The sequence below is a fragment of the Eublepharis macularius genome, chromosome 3 (assembly GCF_028583425.1).
Source record: "Eublepharis macularius isolate TG4126 chromosome 3, MPM_Emac_v1.0, whole genome shotgun sequence".
Taxonomy (NCBI): domain Eukaryota; kingdom Metazoa; phylum Chordata; class Lepidosauria; order Squamata; family Eublepharidae; genus Eublepharis; species Eublepharis macularius.
The window spans coordinates 151,268,536-151,292,943 of NC_072792.1; the positions used below are offsets into that span (position 1 = coordinate 151,268,536).

A 24,408-nucleotide genomic window follows, 5' to 3' on the forward strand; every position below is an offset into this window, starting at 1 on the left:
GCATGAATATCCAAAGCTCATAAACAAATAAGCTATCTACTGCAACAAAACTGTGTAATATTGTGCTTACCCAATCCTTTGGGAGTAATGCCACTGGAATCTGCGGGATTAACTACCCAGTAGTAGTATTTCAATGTGTGCATTAGCTGTAATACTGTGCCTACTCTACGTATTGTAGTGTAGATGGTAGCAGTGCCAATAAATTCAGCAGACAGATAGGTATAAAGAGACAGTTGAACCTAAAGAACATTATAAGCAAAACATATTAATCAATTCAATATTAGTTCTCAGTGAAAAATACTCTATGAGCATGAGCATCACAAAGATAGACAGGGAAGGAAAGTAGTGATTAATTTTCATTTACAGGTTCTTTACATGAGTGCTTTCTGAAACCATGGTTATTTTTTTATGTTCTCACTGGTGAAAAAAGACCATCCATCCCATCTAAACTATATTTAGGTATTTAAAAAGGACAAGTATTCACTGTATCATATGTGTTTGCTCCTTTGTGCTTTTCAGTCTTAAGACTTCTGGTTGGTATTGCAATTCTCCCCTTACCCAATCCCAAGACCCTAAAAGTGGATAATGAAGAATATCCATGAAACACATTTTAACAGAGGTGTGACTTATCTTGTGGTACACTGAAAAGCTTCTGTACAAAATATTTAAGTCTAGTAGAACCTTAGGAACCAATAATTTTATTTATTTATTTATTTAATTTTAAATTTCTAGTCCACCCTTCCCGCACCAGCAGGCTCAGGGCAGATTACATTCATAGACTTAAAAAGTTTACACACTTTAAAATCACAATGAGTACAGTACAATTATTTAAAGCAGCAGTATAAAAATAATTTGACTCAGTCCAACACCCAAACCGTCACTGAAAATACATTAAGAAAAAAATTGTTTGGGACTTCCGGTTTGGGGACTTCCGGTTTGGGATTCATGGAGGTCTAACGCAGCTCCATTTGTGGAGCTGACCGGATTGCCGTTTTAACCGGCCGGAGGGGTGAAAATAACCCGCGGCCGACTGCTCTCAGGCGGGGAGCAGGCAAAGAACGCTCAAGACCCTAGGGTGAGTTAGATCTCGGACGAGGGGGGGCTCTACACAAGGAGTCTCCCCCCCGATCCTTGAGGTCCCACCTTGCGACGGGTCGGCTATAATCTCTGCGGCAATTTTGGGGCCAATTCGGCTGGCATAAGACCTACATACCCAAGCTTCGATCGGGGAGGGAAGTCGAGAGGAGAATTTAAGATCGAAACAGCGATTACAACCCGAGAAAGCTGGAGAGAAGGTAAAGATCGCTATCTCTTGAAACGGGACAGATTGACAAAAACAGAGAGGAAAGAAAGTAGACTTTTAAACTGCAACAGACTAGCGAAAAGGAGGTGAAGACTCGGCAGGAGTTGTATTTTAAAAGAGACTAAGTTTAAAGAAGTTATTACAAAAATCGGACTATTGTTTTGAATACCTGTGGTTTTGGAGCTGTGGGAAAAAGACACCATCGCGAGACCTGCTGTGGGAAGACGGGAGACAGGAAGTGCGTAACAACAATAGAGTGGCTGGAGGGAAGCGGCCCTTGCCAAAGGACAGGAAGTGGGGAATCGCCATCTTTGAAAGTGGAAGGGTCGTGGCTTCAGCGGAAGAGGAAGTAGGCCATCTTGGATTATAATAACATAGAGAAACCATAGAGAAAAGACGCCCGACATTTTGGATATAAAAAATTAATTTTGGTAAAGATTGGGACATTTAAAAAAAAGGAAAACGTTTAATTATACGCCACGGAGCTGAGGAAGAGAGCAGATTCGTGGGAGCGAGCTAAAGCAAGCCCCACGATGTCGAAAAAAGAGTGGCAATCAGCAATAGAAAACTTGGACAAAAAACTTATAGACATGATGAAAGAACTTAAGGACACGAAATTGGAGCTTATTAAAGAGGTCAAGGAAGTTACACAGACAGTAAAGTCGGAGCTGTCAGAAGTGAAAAAAGGTGTGGAAACGATTAGCAGTGAATTACAAGGAACGCAGCAGAGAGTTAAAACAGTAGAAGACGCGATGGAGAATTTAATAGACACGCAACAAACAGAGATGAGGCTGGTGAAGGGGAGGATGTCAGTTGCAGAAACTAAACACATGGAGAAGCAGCTTCGTTTTCGCGGTCTGCCAGAAGTGGAAGGGAAGTCAGCGCAAGAACAGATGACTGAGGTGTTGGCTGATTACCTGGGGAAGGAGGAGGAGGAAATTGTGGCTATCCTAGATGTGGCGTATCGTGTGAACTCGAGAATTGCAACCCAGAGGAAACTACCAAGGGATGTGATTGTGCAGTTTACAACTAGAAATATGAAAGAGAGGATTGTGACCAAACAATTTCAAGATCCATTGGAGATTGATGGCAAGACGATTATTATAATGAAGGAACTGCCCAGATCAGTGTTATTGGACAGGAAAAAATATAGAGTGCTAATTCAGACTTTGAAGGACATGAATATCAGATACAGATGGGAGTTACCGGAAGGAGTGTCCTTTGAGTTTGGAGGGGCAAAAAAACGCATCAGATCTGAGCGGGAGATGGAGAGATTTATCAAGGACAATGAAAAAGACTTACCAACAAAACCATGAATATGGAGTGTAAAGTATTATCTTGGAATGTAAATGGACTAAACTCACCGAATAAGAGAAAAAATATTTTTCATTGGCTACTAAAACAAAAATGTGATATTGTTTGTTTGCAGGAGACCCACATTAGAAAACAGGATGTAAAATATTTAAAATCTGGAAAATTGGGCAAAGAATTTGTAGCGGCTTCCAACAAGAAAAAAAGAGGAGTGGTGTTGTATATAAAAGAGGAGCTGCAGCCAAAATTTGTTATGAGAGATGTGGAAGCTAGATTTGTAGCAGTGGAATGTAATTGGAACTTAAAGAGAGTGTTGGTAGTCGGACTTTATGCACCTAACGGTGCAAAGGAAAGCTTCTTTGAGGACTTAAGGAAGCACCTAGACGATCTTGTATATGACCAGATAATTCTTGCTGGAGATTTTAATGGAGTGACAGATTTGGAATTAGACAAAAAGACTACAAAAGCACAAAAGAAAAGAGGACTATTGCCAAAGCTTTTTTTTGAGTTGATTCAACAAGAGACTCTCGAAGACGTATGGAGGAGAGAATATCCTAAAACCAAACAGTTTACTTTTTATTCTGCAAGGCATCTTACATTATCAAGAATTGATATGATCTGGGCCTCAAAGGACTTAGCGCTATGGACTAAGGAGGTAGAAATAATGCCGATGGTAGGCTCAGATCACAACCCAATTATGTGGAAATTTGGAAAAAGGAGAAAAAGGAAAGCCTGGAGAATAAATGAGGACCTGTTACAGGAAAGTGAGAATATGGAAACACTGAGAAGAGAGACTAAGTTTTTTATACAATACAACGTGAATAAAGAAGTACCAACCAGTAAAGTTTGGGACGCGTACAAGGCGGTTGTAAGGGGCATACTAATGGACTTAAATGGTAGAGCAAGGAAAAAGAAAGAGGAGAAAAGACAAGAGATTGAGGAGAAAATAAAGGCCAAAGAAGTACAGTTAAAAAAGAGACCAGGGAAAAAGAAAATACATCAGGAAATCAAAATTCTTCAAGAACAATTAACAGCAATGAGTAACAAAGAATTGGAGTGGAACCTTAAAAGACTGAATCAAAAAGCTTTTGAGGGTGCTAATAAACCTGGGAAATATTTGGCATGGCAATTAAAGAAGAAAAGGGAAAAGAAAATAATAAATAAAATTTGTGAAGAAAACAAAACGTATTTGGAGCAGACTACCATTAGTAGAGCTTTTTATAAATTTTACGCTAAGCTGTATAATAAAAAAGAAGTAAACAAAGAATCAATAGCATCATATTTGGAGAAAACCAAACTTCCAGAGATTTCGGAAGCTTGGAGAAATAAGCTGAACAGTGAAGTAACTGATGAGGAAATAAATATGGCAATACAATCCGCAAATCTAGGAAAGGCGCCAGGGCCAGATGGACTTACGGCTAAATTTTATAAGACAATGGCCAATGAACTGGCACCATTCCTAAAAGAGGTGATGAACGGAGTTTTTAGGGATCAAAGAATTCCAGACACTTGGAGCGAAGCGAATATATCATTGATCCCAAAAGAGGGCCAAGATCTGACTAGCGTGAAAAATTATAGGCCTATATCACTACTCAATAATGATTATAAAATTTTTGCGAAGATATTGGCGGAGAGATTGAAGGGGTGGCTCTCGGAAGTCATAGAGGAGGAACAAGCAGGCTTTTTGCCAGACAGACAAATAAGAGACAACTTAAGGACAGTGATCAATGCTATTGAATACTACGACAAGCGTTGTGACAAAGAGGTTGGTTTCTTCTTTGTAGACGCTGAAAAAGCGTTTGACAATTTAAACTGGGACTTTATGTTTGCCACTATGGAAAAGCTACAATTGGGAGAAAGATTCGTCAGAGCAATCAAGGAAATCTATAGAGACCAGACTGCAGCAATTGTAGTGAATGATGAATTGACCAAAAAATTGACGATTAGTAAAGGAACAAGACAAGGTTGCCCGTTATCTCCATTGTTGTTCATTTTAGTATTGGAGATTCTGATGATACAAATTCGACAAGATGAGGAAATACGAGGAATAAAAATAAAGGACTATTCATATAAGGTCAGAGCATTTGCAGACGACATAATGTTAATTGTAGAAGACCCACTGGAGAACATGTCAAAAGTGATAGACAAGATCAAGGAGTTTGGAGATTTGGCAGGTTTCTTCATTAACAAAAAGAAGTCAAAGATATTATGCAAAAACATGACTAAGCAGAAACAACAATTGTTAATGGAAACAACGGATTGTGAAGTAACTAGTAAGGTGAAATACTTGGGAATTGAGCTGACTGCAAAAAATATAGATTTGTTCAAGAATAATTATGAAAAATTATGGACTCAGATAGAGAGAGACTTGATCAAATGGAATAGATTGAACCTGTCATGGTTGGGCAGGATTGCAGCAGTTAAGATGAATGTGTTACCAAGAGTAATGTTTTTGTTACAGACAATACCAATCATCAGAGACTCTAAACAATTTGAAAAATGGCAGAGGAAAATATCAGATTTTGTTTGGGCAGGCAAGAAGCCTCGAGTGAAAGTAAAAGTTTTACAAGATGCAAAGGAGAGAGGCGGAATGCAACTGCCCAATCTGAGACTTTACCATGATGCAATCTGCCTAGTTTGGTTAAAAGAGTGGATGACATTAAAGAATAAGAAACTATTAGCCCTAGAGGGATATAAAAAAATTTTTGGATGGCACGCATACCTATGGCATGACAAAGTAAAGGTCAACTCGATGTTCCTGCATCATTTTGTAAGGAGAAGTCTATTTACAATCTGGAAGAAGTATAGAACTTACCTACAAGAAGGAACCCCCTTGTGGGTGGTTCCATATGAGGTGATAGATCCGAGAGCTGTGGATAATGAACAACAATGTTTAACGTACAAAGAAATAACTAAGATTGAAGTATCTAAACTTAGAATAAAGACGCAAGAGGAACTATCACCTAACTATGATTGGTTTCAGTATAGACAGATTAGAGACTTATACAACTCAGACTTTGCAAAAGGGGGCATACGAACAGAGAACTCGGAACTAGAGCAGACCCTTCTTAAAGAAGACAAGAAAAGAATATCCAAGGTATACCAAGTATTGCTGAAATGGTATACTGAGGATGAGATAGTTAAAACACAGATGGTGAAATGGGCTATAAATTTCAATAAAGAAATAACAATGGAGGCATGGGAATACTTGTGGAAAACTACAATGAAGACAACGACGTGTATCAATATTAAAGAGAACATTTTCAAAATGATCTATCGTTGGTACATGACACCAAAGAAGATTGCGCTAGGGAATTTGAATACTTCTAATAAATGCTGGAAATGTAAGAAACATGAGGGCTCCCTCTATCATATGTGGTGGTCGTGTGAGGTAGCTAGGCAGTTCTGGGGGGAAATAATAAGAGAAATGAGTGAAATTTTACAGTTTCAAATAAATAAGAACCCAGAACTCCTGCTGCTAAACTTGGGAATGGAGGGAATTCCAGCCCATCATAGGACGTTGATTTTTTATATGACTGCAGCAGCTAGACTTTTGTATGCGCAGAAATGGAAAGTACAAGAAGTGCCAACTATTGAAGATTGGATCTACAAATTGCTGTATATGGCTGAAATGGATAAGATGACAAGAAAACTGAGAGATCTGGACTCAGGGCAGTTCAACACAGACTGGGAGAAGCTGAAACAATATCTGGAGAAGAAATGGGAGGTGGGAGGAAAACTGTGGCAGTTTGAGAACTACTGAAGTATAATAAAAGTATAAAAGAGAGGGGTGACTTTACCGGGGGAGGAAGAGAAATGTGAATTTATAAGCAGTTAGATTAATTGATTGAGATATATATAGATATGTATAGGTTAACTGATAGAGAATAATTAATGATAAGGTTTAAACATGAGGATTGACTAACTAACAATATTTTCTTTCTTTGACAAGATTTATATGCACCAAACTGAATGTATAGAAGAGTTAAATTGATTGACTATCTGAGGAGTTATATAGAATTACCATAAAAAGATGAAATGAGTAATACATAGAGAACAAATCAAATTGTTTGATTTAAATGTGGGAAATTTTTATGGTTTATGATATATAGGTTTATATAGAAATATTCAAAACTGGAAAATGGGATAAATTGTTTATCTAAAGACGTATAGTTTGGGTGTATAATAAGTAAGGGAGTTAAAGATGTACTGCTTAATATAATGGAGAATGTATATCTGTTTTAGACAGAGGAATTTAATAGAAGTAAGGGAAAAGGGACAGAGGGTGGGAAAGCTGTTGGAAGTCAACAAAAGGGGGGGAAAGGGAGGGGGTTAGAAATGAAAAATTAGGGGAAAATTGATTGTAATGTAAAAATAAAAATGTTCTAACCCAATAAAAAAATTTTCAAAAAAAAAAAAAAGAAAAAAATTGTTTGGGGTGGGTGCTTTGATAGGGAGGGCCCCGTCCTATTCCATTTGGCCAGTGGGGGCCCTGCCCAGCATCAACCACACACCTGGAGGAACAGCTCTGTTTTACAGGCCTGGAGGAAGGATAACAAATCCTGCTGGGTCCTGGTCTCATTAGACAATTGGAGCCAGGACCAAGAAGGCCCTGGCTCTGGTCGATGCTAGGCAGGCCTCCCTGGGGCCAGGAACCATTAATAGCTGTTTTTCTCCAGATCGAAGTGTCCTCTGGGGCACATATGGGTAGAGGCAGTCCTAAAGATAAGCAGGTCCCAGTCCGTATAGGACTTTATAGGTTAGTACCAAAACCCTGAATCTGATTCGGTACTCCACAGGTAACCGATAAAGCTGGTGCAGTACCGGGGTTATATGTGCACTACTAGGTATTCCGGTGATGACACGCACCACTGCATTTTGGATCAGCTGCAACCAGTGAATCAGACCCAAGGGAAGCCCTGCGTAGAGTGCATTACAGTAGTCTAACCTAGAGGTGACCATTGCCTGGATCACTGCAGTTAAGTCACAGGTCGAAAGATAGGGAGCAAGCTGCCTTGTCTGTCGAAGATGGAAAAAAGAAGACCTGGCAACCGGGCAACCTGAGCATCCATTTTTAGGGAGACATCTAGGGTCACCCCCAGGCTCCTGATCCTCAGAGCTGGTGTAAGTACCACTGCGTCGAGGGCAGGAAGCCGGGGTCCCAAACCCATGCCTCAAGTACAGGATCTCTGTCTTCGTGGTATTTAATTTCAACCGATTCTGCTTCAGCCATCCAGTCACAGCTTTGAAAGCATGCTCCAGGACATCCAGGGCCGAGCCAGGCTGGCTGTCCATCAGCAGATATAACTGGGTGTCATCAGCATACTGGTGACACCCAAGTCTGAAACCTCGCACCAACTGGGCGAGCAGGCGCATGAAGGTGTTAAACATGGGGAGAATATTGCCCCCTCTGGCACACCACAAACCAGTGCCACCCTCTGTCCCCAACCATGGAGAAAGGAGACAAGCCACTGTAGTGCCGTCCCCTGTATCCTCACATTGGCGAGGCGGTGGGTCAAAAGATCATAGTCGACCATATCGAACACTGCCGAAAGATCTAATATTATCAGCAGCACCAATCTACCTCAATCCAGGTGTCTGTGAAGATCATCCATAACGGTGACCAGCAGTGTCTTCGTCCCGTGTCCTGGGCAAAACCCCGACTGGAAGGGATCCAGGGCCGAGGTGTCCTTCAGGAAACTCTGCAGCTGTCTCTCTGCTGCCCGCTCAATCACCTTACCCAGAAATGGAAGGTTCGACACTGGGCGGTAACTGACTAGGTCGGCAGAGTTCAATGATGGTTTCTTTAAAAGGGGCCTCGCCACTGCCTCCTTTAGCACCCCGTGAAAAAGCCCCGGAGCCCAAGGACAAGTTGATAACAGCCTCCAAGGAGTCTCATAGCCCATCGACACTGACTTTCACCAGCCATGACAGACACAGTTCCAGGAGACATGTTGTGGGCCTCACTACCTGCAGAATCCTGTCCACCACCACCCCCGAAAGTGGGCTGAAATGATCGAATATTGTCCCAGAAGATGGCCAAGGGGCCCCTAGTTCATGTACTGTATCAAGTGTGACCGGTAAATCGTGGTGGAGAGACAAGTTTTTGTCAGCAATAAGGCTTGCAAAAACCTCACAGCTGATATTCAAATTCAATTTTTGCCGATCTCCTCCCAATAGGGAGACCAATGAACGTACCACATTAAATAATTTTGCTGGGCGTCAGCTAGCTGATGCAATGGAAGCTATGTAAAATTCCTTCTTTACCGCTTTCATTGCCACCTCATAGGATTTCATAAAGGACGCCAAAGCTCCAGGTATTGATGGCAGCCCACCAGAACTTATGAAAGAGAATAAGGTCTGGTGGGTCTCCTTTCTAGCTCCCCTTTTTACATATACTGATAATACAGGCCATATCCCCAAGTCTTGGGGTATGGTCATAGTGGTTCCATTATATAAGAAGGGTATGAAGGAGGATCCCTCCAATTACAGACCAATCAGCCTTTTAAATATTATAAGAAAGCTTTATGCAGGTAAACTGTTAGAAAAATTCCAGGATTGGTTAGAACAAGAAAATATACTGGCTGATGAACAGGCGGGCTTTAGGTCAGGCAGGTCCACACTTGACCATTGTCTGACTTTACAGCATCTTATTGAAAAATACTCGGCCAGGGGAACAATCTCATTATACGCTGCTTTTGTTGACCTTAAGTCTGCGTTCGATTCAATATCTAGACCTCAGCTTTGGAATAAGCTCCTAAGTACCAATACAGACAAAAGACTTCTGATCTTATTGTGGGCCTTGCATGAACATACCTTGCTAAGAGTTAGATGTAGTAGTCTTGGTCACCTCACTGACCCCATTAGAACTCTAAAAGGTGTTAGGCAGGGTTGCCTGCTAGCCCCAGTCTTATTTAATTTCTACATCAACAATTTGGTTAGCTGGCTCAATACTCCAGATCTTCACCCCCCTAAACTCGCAAACTGGTACGTACCTGTATTACTGTATGCTGATGATGCACTGCTCTTATCCAGAACCCCAGTTGGCTTAAGAAGAGCCCTTGGGAAAATGGCTATGTTTTGTGAAACTGAGTTCCTGGATATCAACTATCAGAAGACCAAAATCATAGCATTTGGGAGTAGACCAAAACAAAGGAATTGGGCTATCAATATCAATGGCCATCAGATTGAACAAGTAGATAGCTTTAAATACTTGAGTGTAATTGTACAGGCAAATGGCTCAAGGGTTAAGCACAGCCAGTATGTTGCTGAACAAGGGGAAAGATCAGCAAATGTCATATTAAAAAATTTTCGTACCCAGAGCAGCTATTTTGTTCCAGCAGCGTTAAAGCTGTATAAGGCCAAATCTTTAGCACAGATGCTATATGGAACATTTCTAGGTCCTCCCTCCTCTTGTTTCAATCCGCAAGGAAGAGCACAGTCCAAATTTTTTAGAGCTGTGCTACAAGTTCCCAAGAGTGTATCAAACACCTGGATTCGTCTGGAGTCTGGAAATCTGAGGTTTGAAGCTAGGGTGGGTATCGAATCCATTCATATGTGGCTGAAAGCATTTTTCTGTCCTCAAGGTTTGCCCCCCCCGATTCGTCATGATGAATTTAAATCCAGCTGGCTTAAGGCTGTTTATAGGTATATTACAAATATAGGTTTCTCTACTCAGATGCTCCTAACTCAGGGGGCTGAACAAGCCAAAGGGTTAATTAAACAAAGAATAGGGGACATAGAGAGCTAAACTGACATCTCTAGTGCATCTAAAATGGGGGTGTTGATAAATGCTAAAGGTACTCTTGAACCAGCCAAGTAACTGGCCTCTGTGGAAGTAAATAAACTCAGAAGGGCATTCTCTTTGGCCAGGTGTTCTGCTTTTCCATCAGCCGTTGTTGAGGGTAGGTACAACAAAATCCCCTAAACAGAAAGGCTATGCCCTTTGGGAGAGGTAGAGTCTGCAGAGCACATGTTCTCCAGTTGCCCATTTTATGGAAAGGTTCGTTTAAAAATTATTACTCCATTATTATATAGGATCCCCTGTCGTATAACTGCAAATAAAGCAAAGCTCTGCTGGATCTTAGCTGATAAAAACCACATGATCACATGGCAAGTAGCTAGATTTTGTACATTAATTTTTAAACAGCGTGAAATGTATCTTAAAAGTTTTTTAAAACTTTTCTTTTTATTGATAAGTGGTTTTGTAACATAATTTCTGTATACTGGTCTTGGTACTGTAATAAAATTATGATGATGACCAATAAGATGTTATTGCCTCCTCGTCCCAAGATCACCGCCACAACGCTCCCATTTCTTCTGCCTCAGCTCCTCCGTATACCAAGGAGTTTGGCGGCTGTGGAAGCAAAGAGGGTGACGGGGTGCTATTTCATCAATGGCTTCGGAGAGCTGGACTTGCCAGTCCTCCATCAGCTCATCTAATGAACCGCTTTGGAGCATCAGTTCCTGCAGAGCATTCTGGAAACCAATCAGATTCATAAGTCTCTGCAGGCAAGCATAAATTTGCTCGCCATCCTTGCAGGGGTGTGCGGCATATCCAACCGAGCCTTCAGGACTGAGTGGTCTGACCATGGCACCGACTCTATTGTGCCCAGAACCACATCCAGCCCCGCCCCAAAGATCAGATCCAGTGTGTGGCCTGCTTTATGTGTGGGGGCTGATACATACTACCTGGAGGTTGGCAAACCTGCTGCCACCAAAGGCTCTCTTGCCTCAATTCTCTCAGTTTGACTTGTAGTACAGGAATGCTTTGTTATATTTGGTAGAATGACAAAATGATCAGCATGTGGGGGGGTGGATGTGAGGAAATAGGGATCCTTTACACTAGATGAAATAGCCATTTTACTTAAAACAAAAATAGAGTTTATTTATTTATATGTATAATGGTTTCAGAGTAATTCATAAGTGTATTGAATCCAGATAAGTACAGATCTTCAAACATTTCTAAAAGGAATGTCACAAAGATTTATGTTTCCCCAGTTGAGACAGGCTAATAATATCCATGAAGAAAAGAACACACAGACTGCCCTCAGATTACCACACTTCGCTCCTTCTTCCTCTTTATAATGACAAAACATTACATTCAGTAACACTGCATTTCTGAGCTGTCTGAATACAAAGTAAAGTGGTACAGAAGCAACTGAAAAACCTAGCTGCTCCAGTGGCATTCAACAATGAACAGTGCTTTCTCATAATACCTACTTTCTCTCTTGCTTCTCTTCATACACACCCCCTCCTAACAGGTGATAGGTGACCAAATAGGAATGAGCAGCTCCAGCCTCAATCCAGTGTAAATTTAAAAAACAGCAGTAAGAAAGATACTGCTGAATCACATAATTGTGTTGAGTTTGCCAAAATATATAAAAGAAATTGTTCGTACTAGGGATGTGCAGTTCAGGTTTCCGGTTCGGGTTTTTAACCCCAACTGAGCCCGATTTGGAAAGATTCGGAGTTCCTGAATCAGCCCCAGCATTGCTAAGCAACTTTGGGAATCCTGAAACAAAGCTTTATGAAGCAATTCAGGTTGTTTTGGAAAGCTTCGCTCAAAGTGGCTGCAGCTGCGCCCATGCCCGCTTGCTTTCAAACTTCCTGCCCCGCCACTTTTTCCCCCCGATGGGAAGGGGAGGACACAGCGGGGTGGGAAGTTTCAAAGCCACCTTTTTCATGCCGCTTGCAAGTGGCAAGGAAAGGATGGCTTTCAAATGCTCCGCCACTTTCTTCATCCATCAGGTGAAGAAAGCAGCAGGGCATTTGAAAATTAAAGCCACCTTTTTCATGCCACTTACAAGCAGCATACCAAAGTGATTTAAACACACGAATCCCAAAGCAGCTTGCTGCTTTGGGATTCAGGTTATTCCAAATTGTTTTTCAAGTGCACACTCCTAGTCCATACAGAATACTGTTCTTCTCAAAAGCAGTTCACAATACTATTTTCTGCTTTTCCTTCTTTCTCCATATAGGCAGCTGCTTCTTCAAACTCCCCTTTATATACCAGGACCAGTTGGTTGGGGATGGAAAGAACCAAAGATAAGTGCTGGGACATAGATTCATTGTCAAGATAGAGAAAAATGGTACACCCTTTTTCTGAGGTGGCTCACCACTACTACTATGACTTTCATAAAGATACAAGGGGCAGAGGAGAGACTGAAAGCCAGAACCTTGTATTGATATTTTGGGGGGCCGCATTGGAATCAAAGGAATTTTCTGAAGTAAATATTTACTGGAACATGAAAATATGGATCCTTAAATTGACAATAGCGAACTAACTTTGAACTTTCAAAAGGGGTAGAACATCCTTTAACAATATTCTAAACTTCTTGAAAACGATGAACTTCTTTAGGGAACAAAGGTCTAAACTGAAGCAGGAGCAATTTTTGTTCACAATGAAATACCAAGAAAATACTCCATCCATACAAGCAGACAGAAGGGGTTCTATGCCCCCCCTTTAAACAATGACTACCTCTATAAGCAGAGTTGGGGGAGGAAGAGGGTTGGGCAGAGGTGGGATACTCGGAGGAGTTGCCTTGAACTCCAGGCAACAGCCTTGGTTGACAATGGACAACACCCAAGCTTCCTGGGTGATTGACTCCCAGGCCTGCAGAGAAAGGGAGTGTATGCCTGATGGGGCACAAGAGGGTCTGGTGTCAAAAACCAGATTGATCCTTTGGAGATCGGGAACCATCTTTTGATTTCATTGTAAAGTACCTCCTATGGGGTTGAATGGAGGTGGAGGAAGAAGGCTGTTGAGAGCCTCTGGACGATGTATGCATCAACTGAGAATGGAACCAATTGTATTTATTATAAGGTGGGTATGGATGAGGGGAATATCTCTGCCTGAACAGATTTGGGTAGAGAAATGGATCCAGCTGGGTAGAGAAATGGATCCCAAGGATCCAGCTGTCACTTTATCATCCTTAATCTTCTTTAGTGCCTTGTCCATACCGGATGAGAATAGGTCTAAGTCTTCAAAGGGAAGGTCTTCTACCCTCATCCTATGGTGAGGGTTCTGGGCCATGCATGACTATGTATGACAGTAGTGGAGGCTATAGCTCTGGATGAGCAATCCTCAATATGCCTGGCCATGTTAATCTGTTGCTTGGAGAGCCTTACAGCTTCTCCTTGCAAGATCTTAGAGAGCCTTTGCTTGTCATCAGGAATTAGATTCAAATATGGGCCTATCTTTTCCTATAAGGAAAGCTGGTAGCAGGATAGCCTCATAATTACTTACTCTAAAGGGCAAAGCTGCAGAAATATAAACCTTTCTACCAAGTATGTCTAGTTTTCTGCCTTCCTTGTCAACCAGAGTCGAGTGGCTCGTGATTTTTTCAAGGCGAAATTGGTAGGGGGTGAGTAAAGAGAAAACCTGACCCTTTTTGTTTGATCTTATACATACTGTCAAGCTTTTTTGACATTGCAGGTGTCAGAGCTGGTCTGGACCACACATCTTTGGTCATGTCAAGCAGCCCCTCCATGATTAGAAATACTACAGGTCCGGCTGCTTCCGAGTGAAGGGCCTTGAAGGGTCATCAGAGAGCCAGTTTGGTGTAGTGGTTAAGAGCATGGGACTCTAATCTGGAAAGCTGGGTTTGATTCCCCAATCCTCCACTTGAAGCCAGTTGGGTGACCTTGGGCCAGTCACAGTCCTCTGGAGCTCTTTCAGCCCCACCCACCTCACAGGGTGTTTTGTTGTGGAGATAATGACAACCGCTCTGTAAACTGCTCTGAGTGGGCATTAAGTTGTCCTGAAGGGTGGTATATAAATCGAACGTTGTTGTTGTTAAAAAAACTGGATCTGAAGAGATTGGAGCAGAGCAGTTCACCTCAATTTTAATTTCCAAAGATCGCGCCATCTACTCGGTGTACAGAGATCCTCACTCAGGAAAACAGCAGCATCCTCTGTAAGGAATTCTGGTGGAGATGGTTCAAATTTTGCATTTGCAAATTTCGCAACATTGGCGTCGTCATCAGACTGTATAGCATGGTTCAATGTGAGTTCTAGAGCACTGCTGTCTTCTGGAACTGTTGTTGGAACTGATGCAGACTTCGTCTTTCACGTTGGTTCTGAGTGAACTAATACATAGGGGTCTTCATCATGAGCAAGTTCCAACTGATAGTTATTGTCAGACAGAACCAAAGAACCTCTCTGCCTTTCAACAGGCCATCGGTGAGGGCAGCAGTGAGGAAATGGCTGTGGATGGTTCACTGACTTCAGGAATTTCACCCTCTGAGAGAGATGGATCCAAAGTAGAGTGTGATGTCTGGGTGTTGGAGATGAGGTTCTCAGAACCTTGGATGGACTCGATGGAACTGAAGTGATCATAACTGAAAGAGAGGATTTCTTCTTGTGTGACTTCAATGTTGAAGGTTATCAACATGCTTTGACTTGAGCTTAGCCTTTCTATCAGGCAGCTCTGAGTGGCACTGAGAGGGAACCAAGGCGGTTGTAAACAAATGGTCCTTTTGAGCTGTGTCAGTTGCCAAACATCCTGCTGGAACCAAGGAAGCCCATTCTGGGTGCTGCAGTTCTTTACCCACAGCATTGTGATCGGCGTCAGTAGAGCCTTTCAGGGTTGACTCCCAAAGAGTTGCTTTAAGCCATGACACCCATTCACGGCACGTTTGGGGTGTGAATTGCTTACAAACCGCACATCACAAGGTGTCATGGACTTCACCCAAACAGAGAAGGCATTTGTCATACCCATCCGATTGAGCCATCTTTCTCCCACAATGGGAACACTTCTTGAAGAGGGCCTTTGACATCATGGAACCAAAGGCCCTAACTCGCATGAAGTTAAATGGATCCAAGAAGTGGAAAGGAGAGACATCCTCCTTCAGTGAAGGCAAAAGAAGAACCAAGGGAGGGAGATGCTCACCCTGCCTTTTTTAGCTGCATATGCACAGAACCCGTGTGTGCCTACACAGAAGACATGATGATGAACCTCTTAAACTGTACAGCAAGTTTTCATTGTGTAAATAAAGGTAGATTCTTGGCTACTGCTACATACAAAGGGAAAGCAGGAATCCTAAACCAAGTAATCTGCAAGTGGATTACTTTGCTGGAGATCCAGTTTTTTTAATGAGGTAAATTTGACATCCTGTTTTTAATTGTAATTTTGCTCTACAATTGTTGATCTTTTAACCACTTGTATACATCAAATTTCAGTCTTCCAGATACTATTAACATCTCTTAAATTTTTCAAAGATTTCATGTTCCCTGTTTTGAGACAGTATCCCACTTTCAGATTTTTCTAGTAATTGGGTCCTCCTGGGCAACTCATTGACCATTTTCCAGCTTTATTTTTTTTAATAATTTTCTATCATTCAGAAGTACCCTTGCAATTTTGATACCTTCATGAAAGTCAGTCAAAAGCATTTTTATATAAGATGCTGAACAACACAACATACACTACAGACATTAGAAGATGCTAGTAACACATTACTAAAGTAACAGGAAAACTTATTGTATATTTGGCACCTTCATTCTACAAATTAGACAGGATTATACTAGATTATAAAGTTAACACATTTTCTTATTTTAATATAAATTTGGGATATTAGTGAAGCATTATGCACTGACCTTTGCAGGAGTATGTATCCAAATAGCAGGATTGAAAAGAATATGATCACATAATTGCTTCAGTAGAGGTGCTCCATGTGAGAGTCCATCCAGATATTTTGCAAAAGACAAAAACTGTTCCAGAACTGCTCTTGTTATATGAACTCTGGATGACTAAAAAAATTAACAACAGAATTAAAATTCCTTCAAGTAAATATTCATTTTTATGTATTGTGCTGAATGTATACATAATACTGAAGGACTATTTGTGTGCGCACGCGCGTGTGTGTGTGCAAACATATGCATGTTTTCCTAAATAAATACTTCTGGTATTGATCACTAAAGAAAAAGCTATTATTCCATTGCATCATTTTGTCATTTCAAAACCTACTGAAAAGCAAGTCCAATTGCTACTTATTTGTTACTAAGCATCCTGGACTAATAAATCATTACATATAGATAAAACAGCACTCTTCTACATGAACAATGTAAAAAAGAATCCTCAAAATATCTTCTACTTGAGAAGTTTGTTATGGCGCTTGCTAATTGAATAGTATCTAGTATAAATGGAACATCATAAACATAAACAATTGCTAGGATTGTCAGATTCCCCTTGGCATCCAGCAAGAGGTGGGAGTGGGGGTGACAGGTCTTTATTTGTGCATGCAAATGAGCACATACCTGTGGTCCCAGTCGATGCCACCATTTCCAGCATGACCCAAAAGTGAGAGCATCCTACCAGGGGCAATTCTTTAACAATCCACCAGAAGTGACATCATCAACCAGGGCCATAGGCACACAATTCCCATTTCCCTTGGCCTGCTTTCTCCCACTGATCGGCAAGCAGTGGGTCAAGCCACTGGGAGATTGTTCACCATCAGCAAGCAGCTGACAAGTTTACTAACTGCTCTTATAAATATCCTCCTTCAATGTGACATCACAAATGAAATTCCACAAAATTCATATAAGTTTGATGATATATGTATCCAATCTCCAGGTGCTTGTGGGCTCTTTTTGCATTCTGGATTTTTTTTAAATTTTGCTTTGCTTCACCCCTTTTATATTGAATTTTCATAAACACTCATTGTTTCTGAAAAATGAACACTTTATTATTGACTATCTTCTCATAAAGTACTGCCAGCAGAGATATCAAGAGCACAAGCAACTAGCATTAGGCTAAGTAGGAACTAGGTATTTGTTTCAGGAATGGGGAACATATTTACCAGCACATCACAATACCAGTTACAGTGGGCCAAACGTTGATGGACTGTATGACATCTATTTATTCTCGTCTATCCTATCTCCAAACAGTCAAGAACAAAAAATGCTGCTTTATACTCTTTTTCTAGAAAATTTATCAGTGAAAGCAACTACCAAGAGGCTACTCTTGGCTAAACTAACCACAGAAATAGAGAAGGATCTTAAGAAAAGAAGTGGTATTTGATACTGAAGTTTTTGAGGTTTTACAAACTAAAATCGGCACACTGCGTTTGGATAGAAAGTCATCACAGCTTATTCAAAAAACAAAAACAGGCTAATATTTTAATAATATAAATTTGAAATACTACAATTAAATATATGGCATTGTGAGCTACATACAGTATGCTTAAGCCAACTTAGCAAAAAAGAATCTAATCTAAGAAGTCACTTTGATACTCAAACAGTGTAAAAGTTTATAATGAAGGAATAATTGGAAAATGATAGAGCACATCTTAGTAACACTAACATTAGCACTTACTTTTTCAAGGAGGTAGCCAATAACTAGGAATCCTTTTCCACCCAGCATCTGTTCTTGCATGGCTACTGAACTCTTAAGAAGTTCTACCAGGAAAGCCAAAAGGGTAGCACTGCATAATAAGTACGGCACTGATTAGATTTTAAATACTCTACATTTCACATTTCGTGTTAGAAATTATTGCAGACAAAAACTACTTGGTACCAATTGTTTAAAAACAAAAAGAAATTTCCTTCTGTCTGTCCTGAACTTATCTCCCAGCAACTTCACTAGATGCCCCCAAGTTCTAGTGTTATAGGAAAGGGAGAAAAAGCCTTCTCTATCCATGGATGATGCGTCCCCCACAGGTAAGCAAAGCAGAAGTAGATCTTACTTCAAATGATGACTACTGCAACTGTTTCCCCATGCACCCTTCCATATACCTATTCTGCATATTGCCTCCACAGCCATGAATCTCTTAGTCATTTTTTCTAATTTTTTTCTAATTTTTATATACACTTGATTTCATCTAAATTTCATGGGACATCATTTTTAAAAAAAAATTTAAATGGAAGACTTCCTGGCTTCCCAACCAGTTGCCCAGGAGACTGCTGAAGTATCATTCAACTGAAAATATTCATCCAAAGAAAACCATTATCATTAATCATGTATCTAAGTCTCAGCTTGGCCAAATCTGAGGATACTTAAATCCTCATTTTTATTTTAAGGGACTTCAAAAGGCAAGCTGATCTATGAACTAATTATCTGCTTTGGAATCTGTTAAGTTTAGTTCCTTTTCTAGAACCAGATTTCCAAAAAATTATTTTGCAGAAGACTGCCCAGATGCATTATCTGCAAAACACCATCTATGTCAAAGAAGCCATATTAAACAAGCCAGTAACTGGAATTTCCATAAAATCATGTAATAATTAAAGTAACTGGTGTGTTTGTATTCAGATTCATTGCATAACTGAAAATGCTTAAGTACTCCAAATAAAGAAAAAAATCCAGAAAAGATCCCTGTGAGATTATAAAACAATTAATTCTAATACCTTTCCTAAGAAAGTTCACAAATCACAGTACTAATTCCTAAATGCATTTAAAGAAAAGTATGAAGTTATGGAGTTAAAATCAATCAGAAGTTTTAGTCAGATGCATTAGAGGCAGTAAGTTCACAAACATATTATATTAGATATTTCCCCCCTTTTCCTTAAAAGATTAAATCATACAGAAAAAAGGAAGTCTTCAAAAATTATTAGTAGATAGTTAATGTCAGAAATAGCCAGTTAAAGCTCACACTGAGAAAAAATATTGATACTCCGAAATAAGTTACTCTACCCTACAGACATTTATCTTTAGAAACCACTACAGCTGATGCCATTTTTAAAATGTCCAGCTTCAATATTTCCATTGCTTATAATAAACCCAACAGCAGGTGCAGAACCAGGTATGTTTCAGAAGCCTCAGGGAAATGAAGGCTTTCTGCACTGTGCTCCTAACAGAATGCTTCTACATGCTAAGTATATCGAAAGGCATGGCTACTTCCTGCCTTTGTGGCATCCCACCAGTCCCTAGAGGGATGGATCACTGGCCTCTGCAAAGTTGTTACGACTGAACGGCAGTCTTTCTTCAGAAGACTGAAAGAAAGTTAACTTCAACACTAGCTTGAACGATTCAACAAAAATATAAATAAATTTAGATGACATAGTATGCTAATATCTGTGCACCAACTGAAAAGGGGGAAGTTAGGTTTTTTTAATGCACATTTATGACCTAGATGACTTTTCAAGGTTATATGATTTAAAGGCTGAGGCAAAGAAGCACAAGGGTCTGCCTGTTTCCCTTATGATGTACACTGAAGGATTCATAGATTGCACTATGGCATGGTAAGGAAAACCTAGCAGCTGCTTTTCATATGGTTTTTGCTCACTGTTGCCTTATTAAAGCAGAAGAGAAGAAGAGGAAGAGAGGATTAGATGCCACTGAAGAAGAACTAGGCAGGAGATAACAGAAAAATGAAGATTCTTCTGTTTCTCTTTGGAGGACAAAGGGAAAAATGTTTAGAAACACTGGATGCCCCTGCTGTCTGATTGAATTTATTTTCCTATTTTGTAATCTACCTTTGAGTCTCAGTGAGATAGAAAGACTCAGTGAGTCTTTCTGAGACTCAAAGTGGATTACAAAATAGGAAAAGTAATTCAATCAGACAACAAGAGCCTCCAATAAACAATACTGAAAGATTAATGTGAGAGGTTAGATTTTGGAGTTGGTGGGTTATGGTGGGGTTGGTATGGACTTCAGGTTCTCTAAGTCATTAAACTACTACACCATGCTACACCATTTGTGTATCAAACTAAACTGTTCCTTCCTATTTTAAGACTTCACCTTCCAAGCATTTTTACTCAATAACAATAACAACAACAATAAACCCTGACTTTCCAATTATCTTCCAAACAGTTTTCCACAAGTACCAGTACATACATCAAAACACTGGCTAAGACACTTCTCCTTTGGAATATTCACTACAAATTACAACCACAAATTCTCAAAGGTGATATTTTTAAGAATCTGCAAAATCAAAGCCTCTTTACCATATTGAGCTAAATAATTTTTTTAAATTACTGTTTTTATATATATTATTCCATCTTCGTTCTGATAGTGTAAGAGTTCCACAAATTAAAAACCAAGCCTTTGCTCCACTTCTTTTACAAAAATAAAAAATAAAATAATTTTATATCTTGATGCATCGAAAAGCCATTTGTTTTAGCATTTGATAGATTTAAAACTTCATGCTCAAACAAAGTAGAAAATTTAACAAGTCATTTTTTAAAGAGCTCTGAAACTGCTTAGCTGTTATGCACAGAAAATTAGACATTTAAAAGTTTGTGGTGGCTAGGCATCAGTTTCATGGTTTAATAAAAATTGTTCATGGGCCCCAGAATGCAGGAGGTACAGTCTTGTATTGTTTTCGCTCTTTTCTCAACAGATGATTCCAGGAGGTGGTACCAACAGATTTTAGTTCAGTAGGTTAAGAGTTGACCTACACACTATTTCAGGGCTCTATTTTGTCCCCCAATTTTTAAATAGATAATCTCAAAATAATAGAATTAGACTCAGCAATCCGTGGGTGCAAAGATCACAGATCTTTCCCATAATGATAAGTACAGAATAGACGTGGGCACGAATCTAAAGGTCAATTAGTGAGCTCAAGCAATTATGAGACTTGAACCAGTGGGGTTCTGATTCGTGGCCCAGTCACTTAACCACATTACACCAACTCATTAGAGGCGTCATCACCTGATGGATCCAGACCCTGGACCTTGTCCCTCTCACTAGTCTGTTGAGAGGCCCAGGAGTAGGCCAAGACCTGGGAGCTGGGCAAGTCTAGGCTGCAGGCTTGTGCTCTCTGAGGCCTGAGAGGTGGCTAGGCCTGCCTTTGCTGACATTCTGCCATCCAGGCCCTTGGACCTTTTCTCTTTCACTGGCCTGCTTAGAGGCCCAAGATGGGGCCAAGGCCTGTGAGTCTGGCACCAGTAGGCTGCAGCTTTGCGCCCTCTGAGGCCTGAGAGGCGGCTGGGGCCTGCCACTACTGACATTCCCTCCAAGAAAAATTTTCCCACCAAAAGGAGAAACGAAAGTGAAAGTGCACTTCCTAAGTCCCAGCCGAAAGGAAAGAGAAATAAAGAAGAGCTCCGTTTTATTTGGGACGAGTTGGCTTTGAGGTATCTGCTACTCTTTTCTCCTCCCTTTCACAGCCCCCGTTTCCTGCTGGATCAGTCTTACTGTGGTTCAGTCGGGGCTGCCGGGACTGGAGCAGCTCCTCTGCTGCTGCTGGAGTCTGCTCCTTCCAAACCTGAGGGAGTTCCCGATAATATCGATCTCCATGACAGACTACCATGGACTCAAACCCCACACCCTCTGGCCGTCCGAGAGGGGTTCTTCCCAGGCCAAAGGTGGGGAACCTCAATGAAGTTTTACAGTTATGGCCATGGAACGTAGTAGAATCTAGGGACCTCCAGCTCTAATGCTCGCTGTTGCTCCAAGAGAAACAGGAGTGGGTAGAGCAGCAGGGCCTTTCCCTTCCCATGCAAGCTCTGCACTGCCTGTGGCCATGGCTTCCCTGAGTACTGGGATTACAGGTGTGCGCCACCATGCCCGGCTCATCTCTGGCAGTTTCTTCTTCACCAGGATTGCTGCAATCTGCAGAGCATTGCTGAAGATGTCCTGCTCAGATGGCAGGGCCAGAAAGATTGGCGATTCCAGGGACAAGCCCCTCCCCTCTAGGATCAAAATCAGCTGACTAACCCTGCCTTTGGAGAGGAGGAACTATATCCCAAAAGTATAGACTGCCCCACTCCTAGGACCACTGGAGAATGGTGGAGAAAAGGGATGGAATACAGCAACAGTGAAGGGCAGGACATTGTTCAGCTAACTGAATACAACCTGTTGTGACCATAGCTCTACTTGTGGAAGGGTTATATGTCAACATTCCCTTATTTCTGCATGCATGAACAGCTGTTCCTGGGGACTAGTGGGGCCTAAGGGAGGCTGTAGTAGGAAGGGAAAACTAGCAGGCACCACTTTCTCACTCCTGTGCAAAGTAATCAGGGGCTTGCACAAGACTAGGGAGATGTTTTTCAGATTCTCCATCCCCACTTGCTGCATTCCATGCCATTCCCAAAGGTACCGCATAGAATGAAAGATCCCATCTGAGAATTAACCTGTTGCATCTAATCCAAGCTTAATATACCAGAAGTCAATTTGCTTTACACATAAATTGTATGAAAATAAGCTTACCAGACAGTTGTTTCTACTTGACTGTCATTTAGCTGCCGATTGTCTAATTGAGCAAAGAGAGGGAAAAGAACCTGGATTCCTCCTATTGAATGAATAGCACTATGGATTGAATGTGTAACAATAGCTTTCACATCCTACATTAAAACAAGAAGATTTGGTTCAGTTTATAGCTCACGTTCATGGCAACACCAATACTACTGTGTTTTAATGGATATATTGGTACAAATGTAGCTACGGTTATTAAAAACACCAGGCACGATCTAGTCATAGGTAAACGCTTTCAAATTGCACTTATTTTCAATGGGAGAGATGTAAACTTATGCTATTAATTTCTTCCCAGTAAAAATAATGGGATTTGGAAGTGCTTAGCTGTGGTTCAATTGTGCCTTTCGTTTCGGGGCATCTATACACTTCACTTGTGTTACTCAAAGTAATCAAATAAGACTAGTACATCAACATTAACAATTAGTGTTAACTACATAAATGCATTCAATGTCAAATAACTAGAAGATGACCATAACTATTAATTTAAACTGAGCAGAATCATTTTGTTGGTAGGGATCATCTAGTTCAATCTACTGCCTGATGCAAGAAATCTAAAGTTAGAGCTCATCAATGGCTGTTCAGCTTCTGCCTGAAAACCAAAAATGAAGTTGAGACATACATTTCTATTAATAAAAACAAGAGAAGCCAACTATACAAATTAAAAGCTTATTAAAGACAATCATTTTAAAGACTCAATTAAAATTTGGCAGCTTTTATGATTTTATGGGCCATTAATAAACCATGAACACAAACTATCAAGACACACAAACCTGAAGCATAAGAGCATGGGGGGAGTGTACAAAAATGGAAGGGTTTTCCTTTGGTGAGGACTCAAGGCATAACTGAGCATCAGTAGCCTTAGCATTGTATGTGAAGGCAATACTGCTTGCAAGTTTTCCATCATACAGAACCTGCTTGTGGTGCTCAGCAAGATGAATATCACTCTCTGATTTAAATTTGAAAGTACTCTGAAGCAGAAAAGCAAAAGTCAAAATAGATTATTTTTATAAACTATTTAAATGCTCTTATATAATATGAGATAACATCAACATTATTTTTAATCATCAAGGAACTTAAGACTACAATACAAGAGTACATATATCCTTATTTACTATGTATTAGACACTCCTAGTTTGGACATGCAGTTTTCCCACATTCTTCTCTATTGCTAGTCTCAGAATCCATGCAAAGCAGCAGCTATACAAATTGGGAGGATGGAGGGGGAAAGGAAGTTAAAATTGCTTCTTTGTTCTCTTTCTCAAGTGCAGCTCCACTACAGGGAAAGGACAGTTTCATTTCCTTGTCACTTCTCACTCCAGCCTTAATCCTTTTGACTATTCCTCTGTAAGAATGTGGCAACCTGGCCAAAGGGCTAGCCCAAGGGCTTTTGTAACCCTAAGCACCTACCAGCTTGGCACTCTCCCCCCTTTCACGTGGTTCCAGGCAGGCAAGAAGCCACCACTGTCCTGTGAGATGGTTGGGTACAAAGAATGGTAGAGGAGGTGGTGGTTGTCCTGTGCTTTGTGAACAGTGCCAGTCAGGTTTCCTCAGAGTGGCATGAGACCCTTGCCCCTAGGCGAGCTTGGAGCTACAGCTACTGGGGGACTGGTCGATCCAGCAAGGCAGTTCTTTCCAGGGTTCAGCTTAAATAGGCTGGTAGGT

At 40.8% G+C, this 24,408-nt stretch overlaps 1 protein-coding gene across 1 annotated transcript in view; it reads right to left on the reverse strand.

The window, feature by feature from the left end:
* NBEA (neurobeachin) overlaps nt 1-24,408 on the reverse strand; it is a 702,521-nt gene that overhangs the window by 592,673 nt on the left and 85,440 nt on the right. Inside the window, exons 9-13 of the mRNA XM_054973860.1 lie at nt 23,517-23,714; nt 22,702-22,835; nt 17,929-18,037; nt 16,212-16,364; nt 71-239 (exon numbers count right to left, since the gene is read on the reverse strand). Of these exons, the coding sequence (XP_054829835.1) occupies nt 71-239; nt 16,212-16,364; nt 17,929-18,037; nt 22,702-22,835; nt 23,517-23,714 (763 nt within the window). The remainder of the gene's footprint in view (nt 1-70; nt 240-16,211; nt 16,365-17,928; nt 18,038-22,701; nt 22,836-23,516; nt 23,715-24,408) is intronic.